General features: G+C 44.2%; 1 protein-coding gene across 4 annotated transcripts; it reads left to right on the forward strand.

The window, feature by feature from the left end:
* Positions 1-2221: 2221 nt before the first annotated feature.
* On the forward strand, positions 2222-5354 carry LOC119362645 (30S ribosomal protein S9, mitochondrial-like). Of its 4 annotated transcripts, none has more exons than XM_037627893.1 (5): positions 2222-3017; positions 3804-4244; positions 4802-4882; positions 5010-5108; positions 5218-5354. In XM_037627893.1, exons 1-4 carry the CDS (start codon positions 2261-2263, stop codon positions 5099-5101), a joined length of 1371 nt encoding a protein of 456 aa, XP_037483790.1. In that variant the 5' UTR covers positions 2222-2260; the 3' UTR covers positions 5102-5108; positions 5218-5354. The 4 variants fall into 4 exon arrangements, with proteins under 4 accessions (XP_037483790.1, XP_037483789.1, XP_037483788.1 ...); XM_037627892.1 differs by having other exon boundaries at positions 5183-5320; XM_037627891.1 differs by having other exon boundaries at positions 2223-3017; positions 5010-5104; positions 5183-5316.
* Positions 5355-14625: the final 9271 nt, after the last annotated feature.

A 14625-nucleotide genomic window follows, 5' to 3' on the forward strand; every position in this document is an offset into this window, starting at 1 on the left:
GCCGCCGATAGCGAGGGCCTCATCCAGGGCGTCCCAGTGTGCATCCTCCTCGCGCTTGCTCTCCTCCAAGGCGCGCTGCATCGCTGCCTCCGAAGAGGCCTGGTAGGCCGCCGCCTCCTCCTCCTACTCTGGTGGCGGCGGCACATAGCCGGGGTTGAGCTACACGCCATCGCGGCAGGCCACGTCGTGCTCTACCATGAACTAGACCTCCTAGTGGGGGGAGTCCGACGTGTAGGCAGGCAGGCGACGCTACTTCGGCGTAAGGAGGGCGCGACACCGAAAGCACCTCCTCTGCGTGCGCCCGCGGCGACCGTGGCACCGCCGGCACGGGGATGCGGTGCGGGTCCAGATGCCAGTTCTGGGGCAGGTTAACATCCGGATACGGCAGCGGCTGGCAGTAACTGCTAGTGCCAACACGCTTGGTGCACCGGGATGTACAACCTTTCCCGTGGCCCGCCGTGTGGAGCAGCCGCCCATGGCGGCGGAGGAGGCGCGTGGAACGAGCAGACACCAGGGATGGAGCTTGCCCTTGCCCTTGCCAAAGAAACCCATGGCTAGGGTATTGGTTTCGCCGCGCGAGGGAGCAAGCCTGACCAAATGTGGACGGGGAGGGGAAGTGGATGAGGTCGGACCCCCCCCCCAACACACACACACACACACACACACACACACACACACACACACACACTTGCATTAAAAAAGGACGACGGCCCGGTGCACCACTACTAAGCGAGCCCAAGGTAGGTGGCTGCGTTTAATACGACCTCGGGCAATGGTTGGGCGACTGACAGGTTGGCCGCAGTGGACACCGAGCGGACACGCGACGCGCCTGTCTCGTGTCCGCGTGGAGTCAAACCGGATGCAAATTTGGGACTGAAATGTGTCCAGCCGAACACTGAGCGGATGCTTTTTGGGTTTGGGCCGGCGCGTTGGGCCATTGTTTTGTTCTGTTCTGACGCAAACGGACACGCGCAGATCATTTGGGCCGCCGGAGTTGCTCTTAGGTGGCAGCGGCTGCTAGAGGAGAGACTTCCAACTTCCAAGTTTTTTTTGAATTAACCACATATATATTCATTAGACAAACGTATTACAAAGAGTACCTATGTGATCATTACAAAGAGACATGCATAGATGTCTTACAATATCGCACCAAAGACTTCACAACAAATTAAACTAGAATTTCACTTCGGCAGAATTTGGTGCCACACCAAAACGTCGCCCACCATCGTCCTCCTCCGTCACCGAGGCAACGTTAAAGAAAGATGGGAACTGTCATCATACCAAGATCTGGAGGAACACCTTTGCATACAAGGATGCTTTTCGAGTCGATGAACCGGACCACCGCAAGCAACGAGAGCGAGGCTTTGTGGCACGTCGGCCGGGGTTCTTTCCCGTGTCCGCTAGATCTCAGTGCCTTCAACTTCATCTGACGCGATCGAAGAAGAGGAACGTCGCTGCATGCCGCCATCCACGCCCCCCACGTCAAGACATCAAAACACAATAGCAATAGCCGACACCAACACCACCGTGGGGAGTGTCATGTGCTGATCATCAGACACAAACCTTACCGGATCTGAAGACCGACAAGAAAACAGAGCCACCCGCTCCCTGGCTCTGCCCATTAAAACATCACCAAAATAGAGGAAGAACAGAAACAAATTATTTCGACGCGGTGCCATCTTCATCATTGATGCAGCACCTATGAAAACAAACTACCTTTTTGAATTTTTGTAACTCTATTGTATAGAAAGCAGTTTCACTTCTTCCTGGTTGGATAGCTTAACACTACGTGCACATTGCATCTTGTGGAGATAGAATGGATATGTCTATGTAAACACCCTATTTATATAGATATATGAAAATACAGTAGGGTTTTTCGCCCTACTGTCAAGTTTCTCCAAAAAAAAAACTACACCTATACCTCTACCAGAGAGAAACTGGAATGGTCCCCGCCCGTTCGAGCGGCAGACGGAGACGGACGAGGACCCAGCGCGTCGCCGGTGTCGAGGAAGCGGCAGGAAAGTCGGCTCCTGATTGCCGCTGTTGCGTGCTGTTGCGTGTGCTTGGAAGTTGGAATGCACGATCCTTTCATTTGCTTGAAGCCTTCAAGTTTTTTTCTCCATGGAAACTGCAGCAGCGAAAAGTACGTTTTCACGTTGGTGTTACGTAAAGCTGCGGAGAGGACGTTCGCCCAGAGTAAGCGGATACAAGAAAACTAAAATCAGTTATGCCGCTAAAACCCTAGTGTACCACTCCACGAATGGTCGCCGCCCCCCCTCCGCGCACCACCATGCTGCTCCGCCGCCTCCTCCACCCCTCCCACCACCTCCGGCGCGGCCTCCAGACCCTGACCACGACCACCAACGCCGCCGCCGCCGCGCCCTCGGCCCCGCATCCTCTCTCCGCCCCTCTCCCATTTCGCCGCCTCCCCGCCCGCCTCCTCTCGCCGCGGCTCCTCTCCACCTCCGGCGGCGACAACGACACCAGAAGACCGTGGGCCTTCACGCAGGACTCCGGAGATCCAGACCCCTTCGCCGATGTGGACCCCGCCGCCGCCGTCCCCGGCGAAGCGCCGCTAGGGTCGAGCGCCGTCGTCGAGGACCCGTGGTCGAAGGACTTCCGCGCGGAGGACAGCGACAAGGCCGACGTGTTCGAGGAGATCTACAAGGATGCGGCCGCGGCAGCGCCTACCGCGAGGAAGGCGGCCCCGGCCGAGCCGTGGGCGTGGGATTTGGAGGGTGAGAAAGACGATCCGTTCGCCGCGAGAAAGGATGCGGCCGCGGCAGCGCGGCCTACCGCGAGAAAGGCGGCCCCGGCCGAGCCGTGGACGTGGGATATGGAGGATGAGAAAGACGATCCCTTCGCCGCGGCTGTGCTTGATGTGGGGGTCGAGGGGATCGCGGATGAGGGTGCCCAGATCGAGGAGCTCGTTGATGGGAAAGAAGAAGAAGAAGATGCGGAGCGTCAGCGGCAGGAGGACAAGGCGAGGGAGCAGCAGCTGATGGAGACTCTCAAAGGTGATCTAGAAATGCATATTATGTATATGTGCAGTTTGATTTCTCAGTACTCTGGTAACTAAATTGGGGTGCATGTGGTTCTGTTTATTGGTGCCGGATTAGTTAGGTGACTCTGCATATGGTTGTGTTTATGCGTGCACAATTAGTTAAAAGTAATTGACTGAATGCTGAAGTTTAAGATATAGGATCACAATCGTAATCATACTGGGTTCCTGCACTTGAACTGAAAGCTGCAAATACCATTTTACCGATATTCTTCTTTCTAGAGATGGGCCTGTGGACTGGGAACTTGTCAAGGCATGCCACATTTGCATATGGTTTAGGATGGCATTGGTTTCAATGCTTCTTAAGGTTAACTTGGGATCAAGTTTGATGTAAATGTTTGTCCCCAGTAGTGCTTGCCTGATGAGGCCATTCATTCATGTTGTAAACTGCCCATATGGGTGACTAGTTTATTTGCCACTTCTAATGATCATGAATTCATAGTGTTTGTTGTGCCTCTGCATGAGCGATTGGAGTACATCGTATGACCTTAGCTGCTGCGTGTGATGATTTTACAGATTTTTATTCTGGTTTGAGTAAGACTGTATGTGGGGATCAACAGTGCATGCTGATATAAGTAACACAGTGATAACTAGGGGTGCAATCGGCATCCTGCTTGTCCCAGAAACTTATCAATTAGCTCGTCACTTGCCTAAAATTAACACTACATTTGTATAATGGTATTGTCCGCTAGCCCGCCCCACTTGCATCCCTAGTGATAACAAAAGTTGTCCCTGGTTGCAGGTCCTGATCGTGCATTTGGGGATCTCATTTCTGCCTCTGGGATTACGGAGGAGATGATTGACAGTTTGATCCTCTTGAAGGATGCCAGGGGAATACCAGGATTGCCTCCTCTAAGTGAAATACAAGATAAAGCTATCCAGAAAATGAATGCAACATCAAGCAGGGCAGAAGTAGAACGCCAAATGCAAGAGGAAATTGCCAAGGCACGTGTGAGACAAGTTGATGAGAAAGGAAGGGCTTATGGTACAGGTAAAAGGAAGTGCAGCATTGCCCGTGTTTGGATTCAGCCTGGTGATGGCAAGTTTGTTGTCAATGACAAGCAATTTGATGCTTACTTCCCAATTCTGGACCATCGAGCTGATCTTCTTCGGCCATTTACTGTGACCAAGACGTTGGGGCTTTGGGACGTAGCTTGTACTGTGAAAGGTGGTGGTGTCTCAGGTCAGTTTCAAAACTTCAATGATCTTCTACAGGCAAGGCATATCCATTGTCATGTCAATATGAAAATGGTATTTTTACAATCATGTTAGAAGTAGTTATGCTGGATTTTATATGGATGCGCTCAGCACATGGTAGCATATGCATGTACCAATCCACGAGTTTTATGTACTGAAATGGGTCACATACTCATGCATAAACTAAGATATGCATGCTTGTGCAAAATTGCATCTTCACATGACACGTCAATATGCTATGACTGTGGCATGCATTCAACAATTTAAATCTATGTATGTATGTCTAGTTATGATTGGGTTCCAGGAGAAGTATTACATCTTTACAATTAATTTGTAGTAGAACCTAAAAGCTTAATCATGGAGTATATATTTCTTCATGCTGTTTCCAAGGATCCTAGAACTTGAAATATGGTTGCAAGTGTAGGTATAGAAGAACCAGTGTTCAACAATTCAACTCCGGTGCTGGACCCTTCCCCCTTCAACTGTTGTACTTTCTGTTGCACTCAAACTCTTCGAAATCGGGTTCCTTTTCTCTAAGTGCAGGTCAAGTTGGAGCTGTGCGCCTAGGAATCAGCAGAGCCTTGCAGAACTGGGAACCAGGACTACGCCCATATCTCAAAGCAGGTAAAAGCAGAATTAGAAACCAGGACTGCATTGCTAGGCTGAGAGAGTGTTGTAGCAATTGCTGTCCTTTCACATCCGCTCATGGTCTTCCAAAGTTACTGATGTCAGTCGTTTTTGCCCCAAACAGCTGGATACTTGACCAGAGATTCGCGTGTGGTCGAAAGGAAGAAGCCTGGAAAGGCAAAGGCAAGGAAGAGCTTCCAATGGGTCAAGCGTTAACAGGCAGGTCTGCCACTTTTTTTTGCACCTTGTCAATCAGAGACGGTGTCTGTCTCTGTTCTCGTAATCGTAATGCTTCAGGTCTACGTGCAAAATTACCGTGCCTCTGGTGGCAGGTCCTCTGCTCTTTGTTGTGGATTTTCTAGTGAGCAGAGATCTGCATTCGCATTGGATGTGCTGTCACTTCGACGGAAGGCCCTTCCAAGCTTTGTACTCGGATATTCCAGTTTGCATCGGTCATGGAGTTCCTGAGACACCAAATATTCTGTGTTTTTTATGCTGATACAGCAAATTGATCAGGAAAAATGTCATTTTGACCCAAGATGCAGAAGATACTTAGCCATGAGCTGTTGCCTCCGAATAAAACCGGGCCGCCAACAATGTTCCTTTTCTCTTCAGTTTCTTATAGGGGGATGACATGGCTGTATGTCAAATTAACGCAGCCGTTTTATTGTTAGCTAGTTCCATACTGTATTTCTCCTTCATGTTTGTCCATGCGTGCTGCACATGGATGATTTTTTTTTATGTTTACTTGATCTTCTCAATGTCACGGACCACTATAAACTCTTATAGTTCAAATTTGAACTAAAACCCCGACACTTATTTTGGGGCGGGGGGAGTAGCATAAAGATGTATTTGGAGCTGCCTGTTGCCGCGAAAAGGCCGATCGAGCAGTTTCCCGACCTGCATGTTTTTTTTGGAGCGCTCCAGAAAAGCTGCTGCGTGAGAGCCGCTTTTTGGAGCGGTATCAAAAACACTTACATTACACGATTACTCCTTCGAAATACACCATAGCTGCTGATACATAAGTAGAGTACGTAACATCTGAAATCAGGTTCATATACTACCACTTAAAATTTACTCGTACAAAAATATCCACTTCACAACTCCCTCTGTACCTAAATATATGGTGCTGGAGTAGCTGAACTCCAGAGACATATATTTCGGTACAGAAGGAGTAGAAATTAAGTAATGGTCATGTAAACTGCTGCCGAGACACCAAGGACTACAGCAGCACCACATGCAGCGTCCACCATTTTAAGTTGCTTGCTAAGCCTTCTATAATATTCGGCATCAGACCTGCACATGAAAAAGCAATTGTGTTAGGTAAGCCTTTCAATAAAGATTTTTTAAATTTTTGGGTATAATAATATTAATGTAAATAGGACTATCTAAGAGAAACTCTAGCGCTAGATTCGTTAAAGAAATCAAGGTTTGCCTGTAAAAAAGAAGGGAATGTTGCTTTGGTAGAAGACAGTGACAAGCGAGCCGCACCGGCAAGTTAAGCACGATTGGTCTCAGCAAGCTCAGAATGAGATACATGAAATACTAGTATACATGTATGTGCAAATGCACGCATTGGCTTCCCATTGGTGCATTACACAACCGCCAGCTCAAAACTCCGTCCCAAATCCCTCTGCGATGACGCGATTAGTATGCGCGCTACCGATGCTTATGGACGGGCTGCCAAGGCGGCTGTGACAGCCAGCTACGTACACGGTTGGACAACAACAGCAGCAAACATGTGGATTTTTCCAGCATTGGACATCTGTGGATGGTTCTAGAGAACAACAGTAGCTTGGCTGGTACTGATTATCTGTCGATGGTTCCGGAGAACAACAGTAAAAACTGGTAAAATATATATATATATATATATATATATATATATATATATATATATATATATATATATATATATATATATGGTCGCGCTATTCGTCACCCGGGGTGAAGAATAAGTACGTGCGCACGTCTAACCAGCCCCATGCGCCGGAGTAAGAAAACTTGCATGCAACGTAGGAGCCCCATGCGCCGGAGTAAGAAAACTTGCATGCAACGTAAGATTACAACAGTGCTCACCGTGCCCCCACCTAACCAGCTATTTGCACCGAAGTAAGGAATCCTTGCATGCAACGTAAAATTACTACATTACCAACCGCGCTTCGCGTGCATTTTGTGACACCGTAAGAAAACATGCATGAGCGATGTAAAAAAAGAAATTCCATGCTAGCCTGTGCGTGCGTGCCTCGAGTTCAGCAAATTGCTGGCCAACCTAAGAAAATTAGGAGTCCCAATGACAACCACCCATGAAGGGATATTTGCTGCTCGTGTAAGAAAATGGTAACCAGCGGAAGAAAAACAGGACTTGCGTTAAACCACAAATTGAACCAGCCAACATGAAAAAGATTGAGACCCGTTGTGAGAATTTGAGAGCTCACGTAAAAAGAATATCAGTAACACGCAGTATAATAATGAACTTTATCAACGCAATTATTTTATGTAAGATCTTCAACAAAGGTAGAAATTCTCGTATTTCTTATGTACATGTTCCTGAACACATAATGCATTTGTACTTTAATTAAGACGACCGATGTCTTGGCATGAGTAAATGTAAGAATTCATTTTTATCATGATACTTGACAATTGTAAAAAAATCATGATGCTTTACATCAAGAAGATGGAAGAATATACAGATTCGGAAAGCAAATAACTATGATTCATCTGTTTCTTCCAAGAAAGTACTTCCACTGACCACTTGGCTTTGTTTCCATGGGCTATTAGCTATTGTGTCCAGAGAAGATGGCATACCATCAAACCACGCATGAATTCACACCCAAGAAAGAAAGAAAACAATTCACACTGCAGCCACAATCTAGTGGACATCTAGCCAGATCAAGTGTTGTAGCCAGCTGAATCAAGATGGAGTCACTAAACAGGGATGCCTTAAAACTGGGACATAATGAGTTGGTATGTTTTGCTCATTTACCATCCACGACATCAAAAGCCTACAAGCGAAATAACCATGTTAAACTTACAAATCCTAAACTGACAATGATAAGAAGGGTTGGAAACATAAGGAAAGCAAGATCACATTATAAGTTTACCAACTACATTAATGGTATAGTCCACACAAAAAAACTACATTAACAGTAATATATTTCTGAGTCACATTAGACAAGGTAGCGATTCAATCAGCTCTAGAACAAATGTGTTAAGTATGAAAGTGTTTTTCATAGTATTTGCATGTGCTACATTCTAATTTTTCTAGTGCAGGTGGCTCACTTCCCACCAAGACTAAATAGTAAGATAGATACTAAATATTCAGATCTAAATTTGTAGAGTGAGTAGCATGCCACAATAGGACATATAGAGTACATTAAATCTCAAGTATTTATGCTCGTTTCAAGAGTATGCCAAAACATAAGTTAAATCTTGGTAGTGAGTGAAGCAGACTATTGGAAAGTACAAATTCAATAAATAGGATTCTTCTGCTTTTAGTAATACATGGCTGGCATGAATTATATCTTCGTAGTGACTACTGCATCACATACTAAGAATAAAAAACTCAAAAATTCCATGTTGGATTTACCTTGACTGCTCAAATATGATGAGGGAACTTGGATTTTCAAAAAGAATTGCAAGTGAACTATAAAACACTAACATCGTTTAGCTCACAAAAACATAGATGAAAAACACTACACAACCTATACTATGAAAAGGTTCGGTGGATTCAGCATTTAGCTCACCTTGGGCCATACGAGGCTACAGTTTTGAGACAGGCCGTCAAAACGCAGGCTGGGACTGCACCATATGATCATTTTAAGAAGTATTTCTTTCTTATGAAGGCAGACAATCTTTAGGCTACAATTCATTTTACTATGCAGTAATAATAAAATCTAACTAGATAAAAGTATATTTCGCCATTTCAGGTTCTGGCACCTGCAAAGGTTAATGTAATTGAATGGCTATCTTAATAGCTAAAAAACTAAAATACAACAATCAATGAGCGACTCAATGTAACATCACATTCATTCAGGATATAAGCATGCTTGTACAGAGATAACCAGATAGCTCCTCAAACCAAGTAGAACATCACATAGTAGCCAGCCAATTGATTGTACTATATCTATAAGATAGTAGCCCTGAAACATCAATTCAGCTCTAAATTTTGCTCCAATTCTTAACAAAGTTATGTAAAGCGAATATTAAAAAAATGGAATTGTTGACAAGAAGATTATTTCCTTGACAACACCTAATTTCCTGGCAGAGAAATATCAAAAGAAAACACCATATGTGCACGTAATCTGACATATATCCAGCAGCCAATGTTTAATTTCTAGTTTAGTTAGATACTGAATGTAAGGTGAAACGTCCCATTATACAAGAGGATTAATGAACCAGGCAAATTAAAGAAGAAGAAAAGAAATTTCTCAAAATGCTTCTGAATAGTTTTTTTAGACTATCCTTGCTCAACAACTAAACACTGATGTTGACTTATTTAGTGAAGCTTGTAGCTTCTTTTTCAAGTGTATCTCTTCAGCAACTGAGCTCTTTTTCCTGCAGGCCATGATTATTTGTAACAAAACACGGGAGGGCTGCCCTTCCAACAATAGAAAAACATTATATCATACAAAAACTTGCCAAGAGCAAGCGCAAAAGAAAAAAACACTAAGCCAATTACTCCAAGAGGAAAAAACAACTACTCAAATAGTCAAACCTGTCCTCAACCAACACACCAGCTGCCTAATGGAAACAGCAGAACTGTGCATTGATCATTGCCAAACTAGAGTTAAAAGTTATTACTTGGTCAAATAGAAAGAACAAAGAATAAGAGACTGGAAAGATTATACAATTTTTCGAGCTATCAAAAGACTTTATGTTTACAATGATCACAAATCATCAAATCAAAATGCCAAACTTCTTTAGTGTTTTCTTATTTCCCGAATACGCAGAACTCATGTTTACAATTATCACAAATCATCAAATCAAAATGCAGGAACAAACTTGTTTGTGTGAAAAAGAAAGAAACAATAAAATCACCGTGTTCTTCTTCACCAAATTCTTCCTCTTCCATTAGGCAGATCCGTGCACAGTGCGTTAAGACGATACACATATTAGAAAACAAATACGATGTATTACAGAGACTGAGGAAGCTAGACATAAAGGAGAGGAGCACCTCCAGCCACGGCGTCTCCTCTTATGTCTCTCTCCCCCTCTTTGACATGCCATTTAGCCCCTGCCTATCAACAACCATCGGTCCCTGGAGATATGCTTGCTATCTTGCTTGTGGACACATCCATCCGTGTTCTTCTTGCACACTGCCACTGGGAGAGTTGACAGGGTCGTAAGAGGAGGGGCTATTGTATTTCACAAAAACTTACCTGTTCCACTCAGGCACTCAGACCATACAACATTGTCAGAAAATCATTAAGTGGTATAAAACTGCTATGGTACTACATACTGTTATGTTGCACCGGTAGCTATATAGATTGAAAAGTGGCACGCCTAGGGATGGCTCTAGCGATATAATTTCTACTGCAAAATTAATGACACAATAATCCTAGTTTTGATGTGAAAATTAATGATGACACACAAGCAGCTCAAAATTGATAGGGTTCCTACAAGTACGTGAGTTATTTAGTTCCAACTCCCACATGAGGTATATCTACTTTAAATCAAAACATAGATGATAGGAAAGACAAATGCAATGTAAGCAGAAATCAATCACATCACTGTAGCCCACAAATCATTTTTTTTATCTCTAGAAGGAAATGTTAGCAGCACCTCCAGAATCATTATTAAGTACATAGTAACAGACTAATGATGTTTGGAGCAGCTAATAGATACAGTAAGTATGGCCTTCAGTGATAGAGCAAAAACTTTTCTGAATAATAGATGTATATTTGCATATGGTGCATCTGATGAAACAAAAGTACAACCAAACAGTAATCTTGAAATAACAATCTGCAAGCTCTGAAAATTAGAAATGAAAATGAAAATTATTGGGGCAGGCAAGATTCTACTACATGTACGACTGCTACGAACTAGATTGGGGACTGAAGCAAATGAAAATTATTGGGGCAGGCAAGTATGGCTACATAGTAGTACATACCCATGTAAGATACCTGATGACAGAATGATTAGTAGTAGAGCTCGAGGACGCTGGTTGTGGTTGCCTCCCGCTTGCCGGTCACGTTGTTAGCCACTCGGGTCCCTTCAACACCACCATCCGGAGAACCCAGATCCATCAGACATTAGTCCAATTGGGAGCTCGAGGGGCACCTGAGCGAGCAGATTGGGGTCTGTCCCGACTGATTTAGCGGCATGCAATTGAATATGGAAGGATGGATCTGGGGACGAGGAGGACGGATCCGAGGAGGCCGTGCTCGAGGAAGCTGTCAACCATGACGGCGGCACATCTCACCAGCGGGGCACACCAGGCCGCCCCAATCGCCCAGCGACCACCCCAGTGTCGACACCACGCCGCCGAGCAGCACCGCGCTCCGCGAGCAAAATCTCGCCGTGCCAAATCACGGAGCACGACGCCGCCGTATCCCCGCATGTTGTTCGCCGTCGATAATCTCGAACCGTTGGCAACCTTTTTTTAACTCAAGAAAAGAAAAGGACGTGGATGGAAGGTGGACGGGAACGTGGGCACATAAACGTAAAATTAGATAGATACCGGTGTAATTTTACAGCCTGGACGCTGGCTGGTGCGGCTTAGTGCGTGGCCTCCGGCTCGGTAGATGGACTAGGGTGAGAAATAAGTAATTCCTCACCCAGCGTGTCTAATAGAGTATCTATATATATATATATATATATATACAGCAAGCTCAGAATGAGATACATGAAATATATCAGGATAACAATGCGGAGAAATTTGTGTATGATAGTTGTTCATAAGGACTGGGGTCGTTTTAAATCTGCTAGAGTTGATCCAAGTAAAGCTAGATAACTAGCTAGAAGTACAAATCATCAGTTCAAATAGGCAAAACCTAACTATATTGTATAACAAGAGGCAAGACACTTTGCTCAAGTAAGTAAGTTGTTGATTTCAAGATAACGACATTGGGGTGAGAGATTGATATGAGGACAGGAGATTTGCGCCCCCTACAAGAATCCATGTAGTGAAATAAAGTGAACAGATGCTACAAATACGACTCAATTATATCGGAAATTCCTGAGCAAAGATTTATTTTCGATCTGATGGAGTTTAAATCAGATCCGAGTCTCTGAATAAACAGTACCCCCCTAGCTTCCTTCCGAAAATTCCAAGGCGATAAATAAATGATGCATCAGAGCTGATCAGATCTAGTAAGTTGGTTTGCAACAGGTTATGCATTGATTATCGAGGTGCTTTGCTTACCGGACCACCGTGGGACATAGGCCGACGAGCCGCCGCCGGCGAGAGCGCGTGGACGGCCGCCCGAGACCTGAGACCAAGGGCCGGCATCTTTGTCAGCAGAGAACGCAGCGCCATCAGTATCAGCGCCGGCGCTTCGCGCTGGAATTACTTTGGCTTTCTCTGCTTCTTGCCTCGTATACAGGCCGCCCGTACCAACACCAACGCGAGCTTTCTCGTGATCGTGAACGGCCGGGCTAGTTTCTGCCGATTTTTATAGAAGGAAGTTTCTGCCGATCACGGACTCTTACATGTCCAGGACGAGCTTTCATGGACTCTTACATGTCCAGGGCTGCTATTTTCAAATGCAAATAGCTATTGATTTAAATTCAAAGTCAAAAAATAATTCCTTAAAAATGTTTCTAAATTTTGGTTTGACTAACAAGTATTGCCAAAATTGACAGAACTTTAAAAGGAACATTTTGGAATCACTGAATGTTTTTTCAGGGTTCTTGCCCTTTTATTTAACTGAGGTTTTGAAAATTCTCTTGATCCAAATTTCTTGAATTTAAACATGATGCATGATGCTCACTAATGCGACCAATCACATGCAATTATTCTAGGGATTGTGACAACTCATCCCCACTAAACAAGAATCTCGTCCCGAGATTCAAGACCTGAGGTAAGAAAAGAGAGAGGACACAAAACTAACACAGTCTTCATGATCCAAACGACCTTCTCGAGGATGTTAATTCATTGCATCATTCCACGAGATCTTCATCCAACCACAACGACAAAAAAGGAACATGGAAAACTCTACGAAAATCGATCTTCACAAAAATGGAGCAACTCACGATCAACTCATGGAGTGAGACGTAAGAACATCACTTGAGCTGAGACACAAAACACACATCAGGGGCAATGGAAAAGAAAATAGATGACAAGGATTTCAATTTGGTAGGCAACAATTCCACGCTCGAAAAAATGGTGAAGGGATTTTCAAAGTACAGAGGAGTTAATTACCCTTAATACCATAATAGGCACCTTAGGGAAGGTGACTCGTAGAATTATTCCTTTTAAGTGACAAAAAATTACTTTTGATACATAGATCATTGAAACTCTTTATGCCATGCCGAGGCATATTCACAAATGATTGTTTGGAGGAATTTGAAGGAATGACATACTCAGTTTGGAAAGGAAACTATCGTTATAGAACGATTCGGCAAACGGAAGGCACATTCCGATTGATACGAAAGATATAACCCAGTGTCTGAGCGTGCTCTCAAGAGATTGAGCATTTCCATATTCATCAGGATTTTACTAACACCTATGCCAATAGCCCGGTAACACTTCATACTACGGTGAAGAATGATGATGGAGGATGCAGATGCAAAGGAAGGAATCACTATGTCAGATTTTACCTTAGCAATGCCAAGGAACAAAACCTGAATGATCCACCGTGAGACATTTAGCACTCCGCTTCTAATGTTCTCCTTGATATACTAGCGTAACCCAATTATAAGTAGTTTGGTATATAGAACATCAAGTAAAGGTTGGACTTCGGAAACATAAAAAATCCACAAGGAACAACTTTCAGAATAAGTCATACAAAATCCTCATGGGGAGTGGCCAAATTGCGCAATCAAAATATTACAATAAGAGGTCTCCTGGTTAGGTGTGTTGTCCAGAACATCCACTTTACCGGGTTACAGAGAGACCAATATTATACTTCTTGGAAAACTTTTCAACATCATATCATCCTGAGATTTAGATCTGGTTGGTAACATGATATTACAGACTCGGCATGCATGAAAAAAGAAAGTTTGCAACACAAATCGGCGAGATGATGTTGCGAGATTCTCGGAGAATGAACTAGGGTATGTCTAGGACACATCTAGACGTGACATAGTTATGTCACATCTAAGTTGATGTCCACTTTGTTTGTAGTTTATTTTTGTTTCTTGTTGCTGCATATATATTTGTAGGAGTTTAAATGTGACATCCTTAAAAAACATCTAGATGTGAATTAGACAAACTGAATGAACTATGGTAGTGAGCTTCAAAACATGAGATTGATTGCAAGATACGCGTGAACACACTGGATAAGCATGACCACGTAGGAGTCTTACCGCAAAACGAACAACAATGACCGGAAACAACCGGCGTTTGCTTCTACTTCATGTGAAAATCCCTTGAATCAAAGGGGGCCTTATGTTAGTTTCAAAACAGGAGGATTTCACGGTTACGTAGTTCCATATTGTATTTACCTTCGTGTGTGCGTGCTGCGCGAGGAAGATTCGTTTGTTAATGAATGGTGACAACGATGTTCAAGTTTGCCGGTGATGTTCAAATTTCTTCGCCTCCGTTTACCGTAAGCCACTCAATCTCCTCGCTTGCGTGG

This window comes from Triticum dicoccoides, chromosome 2B (genome assembly GCF_002162155.2).
Source record: "Triticum dicoccoides isolate Atlit2015 ecotype Zavitan chromosome 2B, WEW_v2.0, whole genome shotgun sequence".
NCBI classification, from domain to species: Eukaryota; Viridiplantae; Streptophyta; class Magnoliopsida; order Poales; family Poaceae; genus Triticum; species Triticum dicoccoides.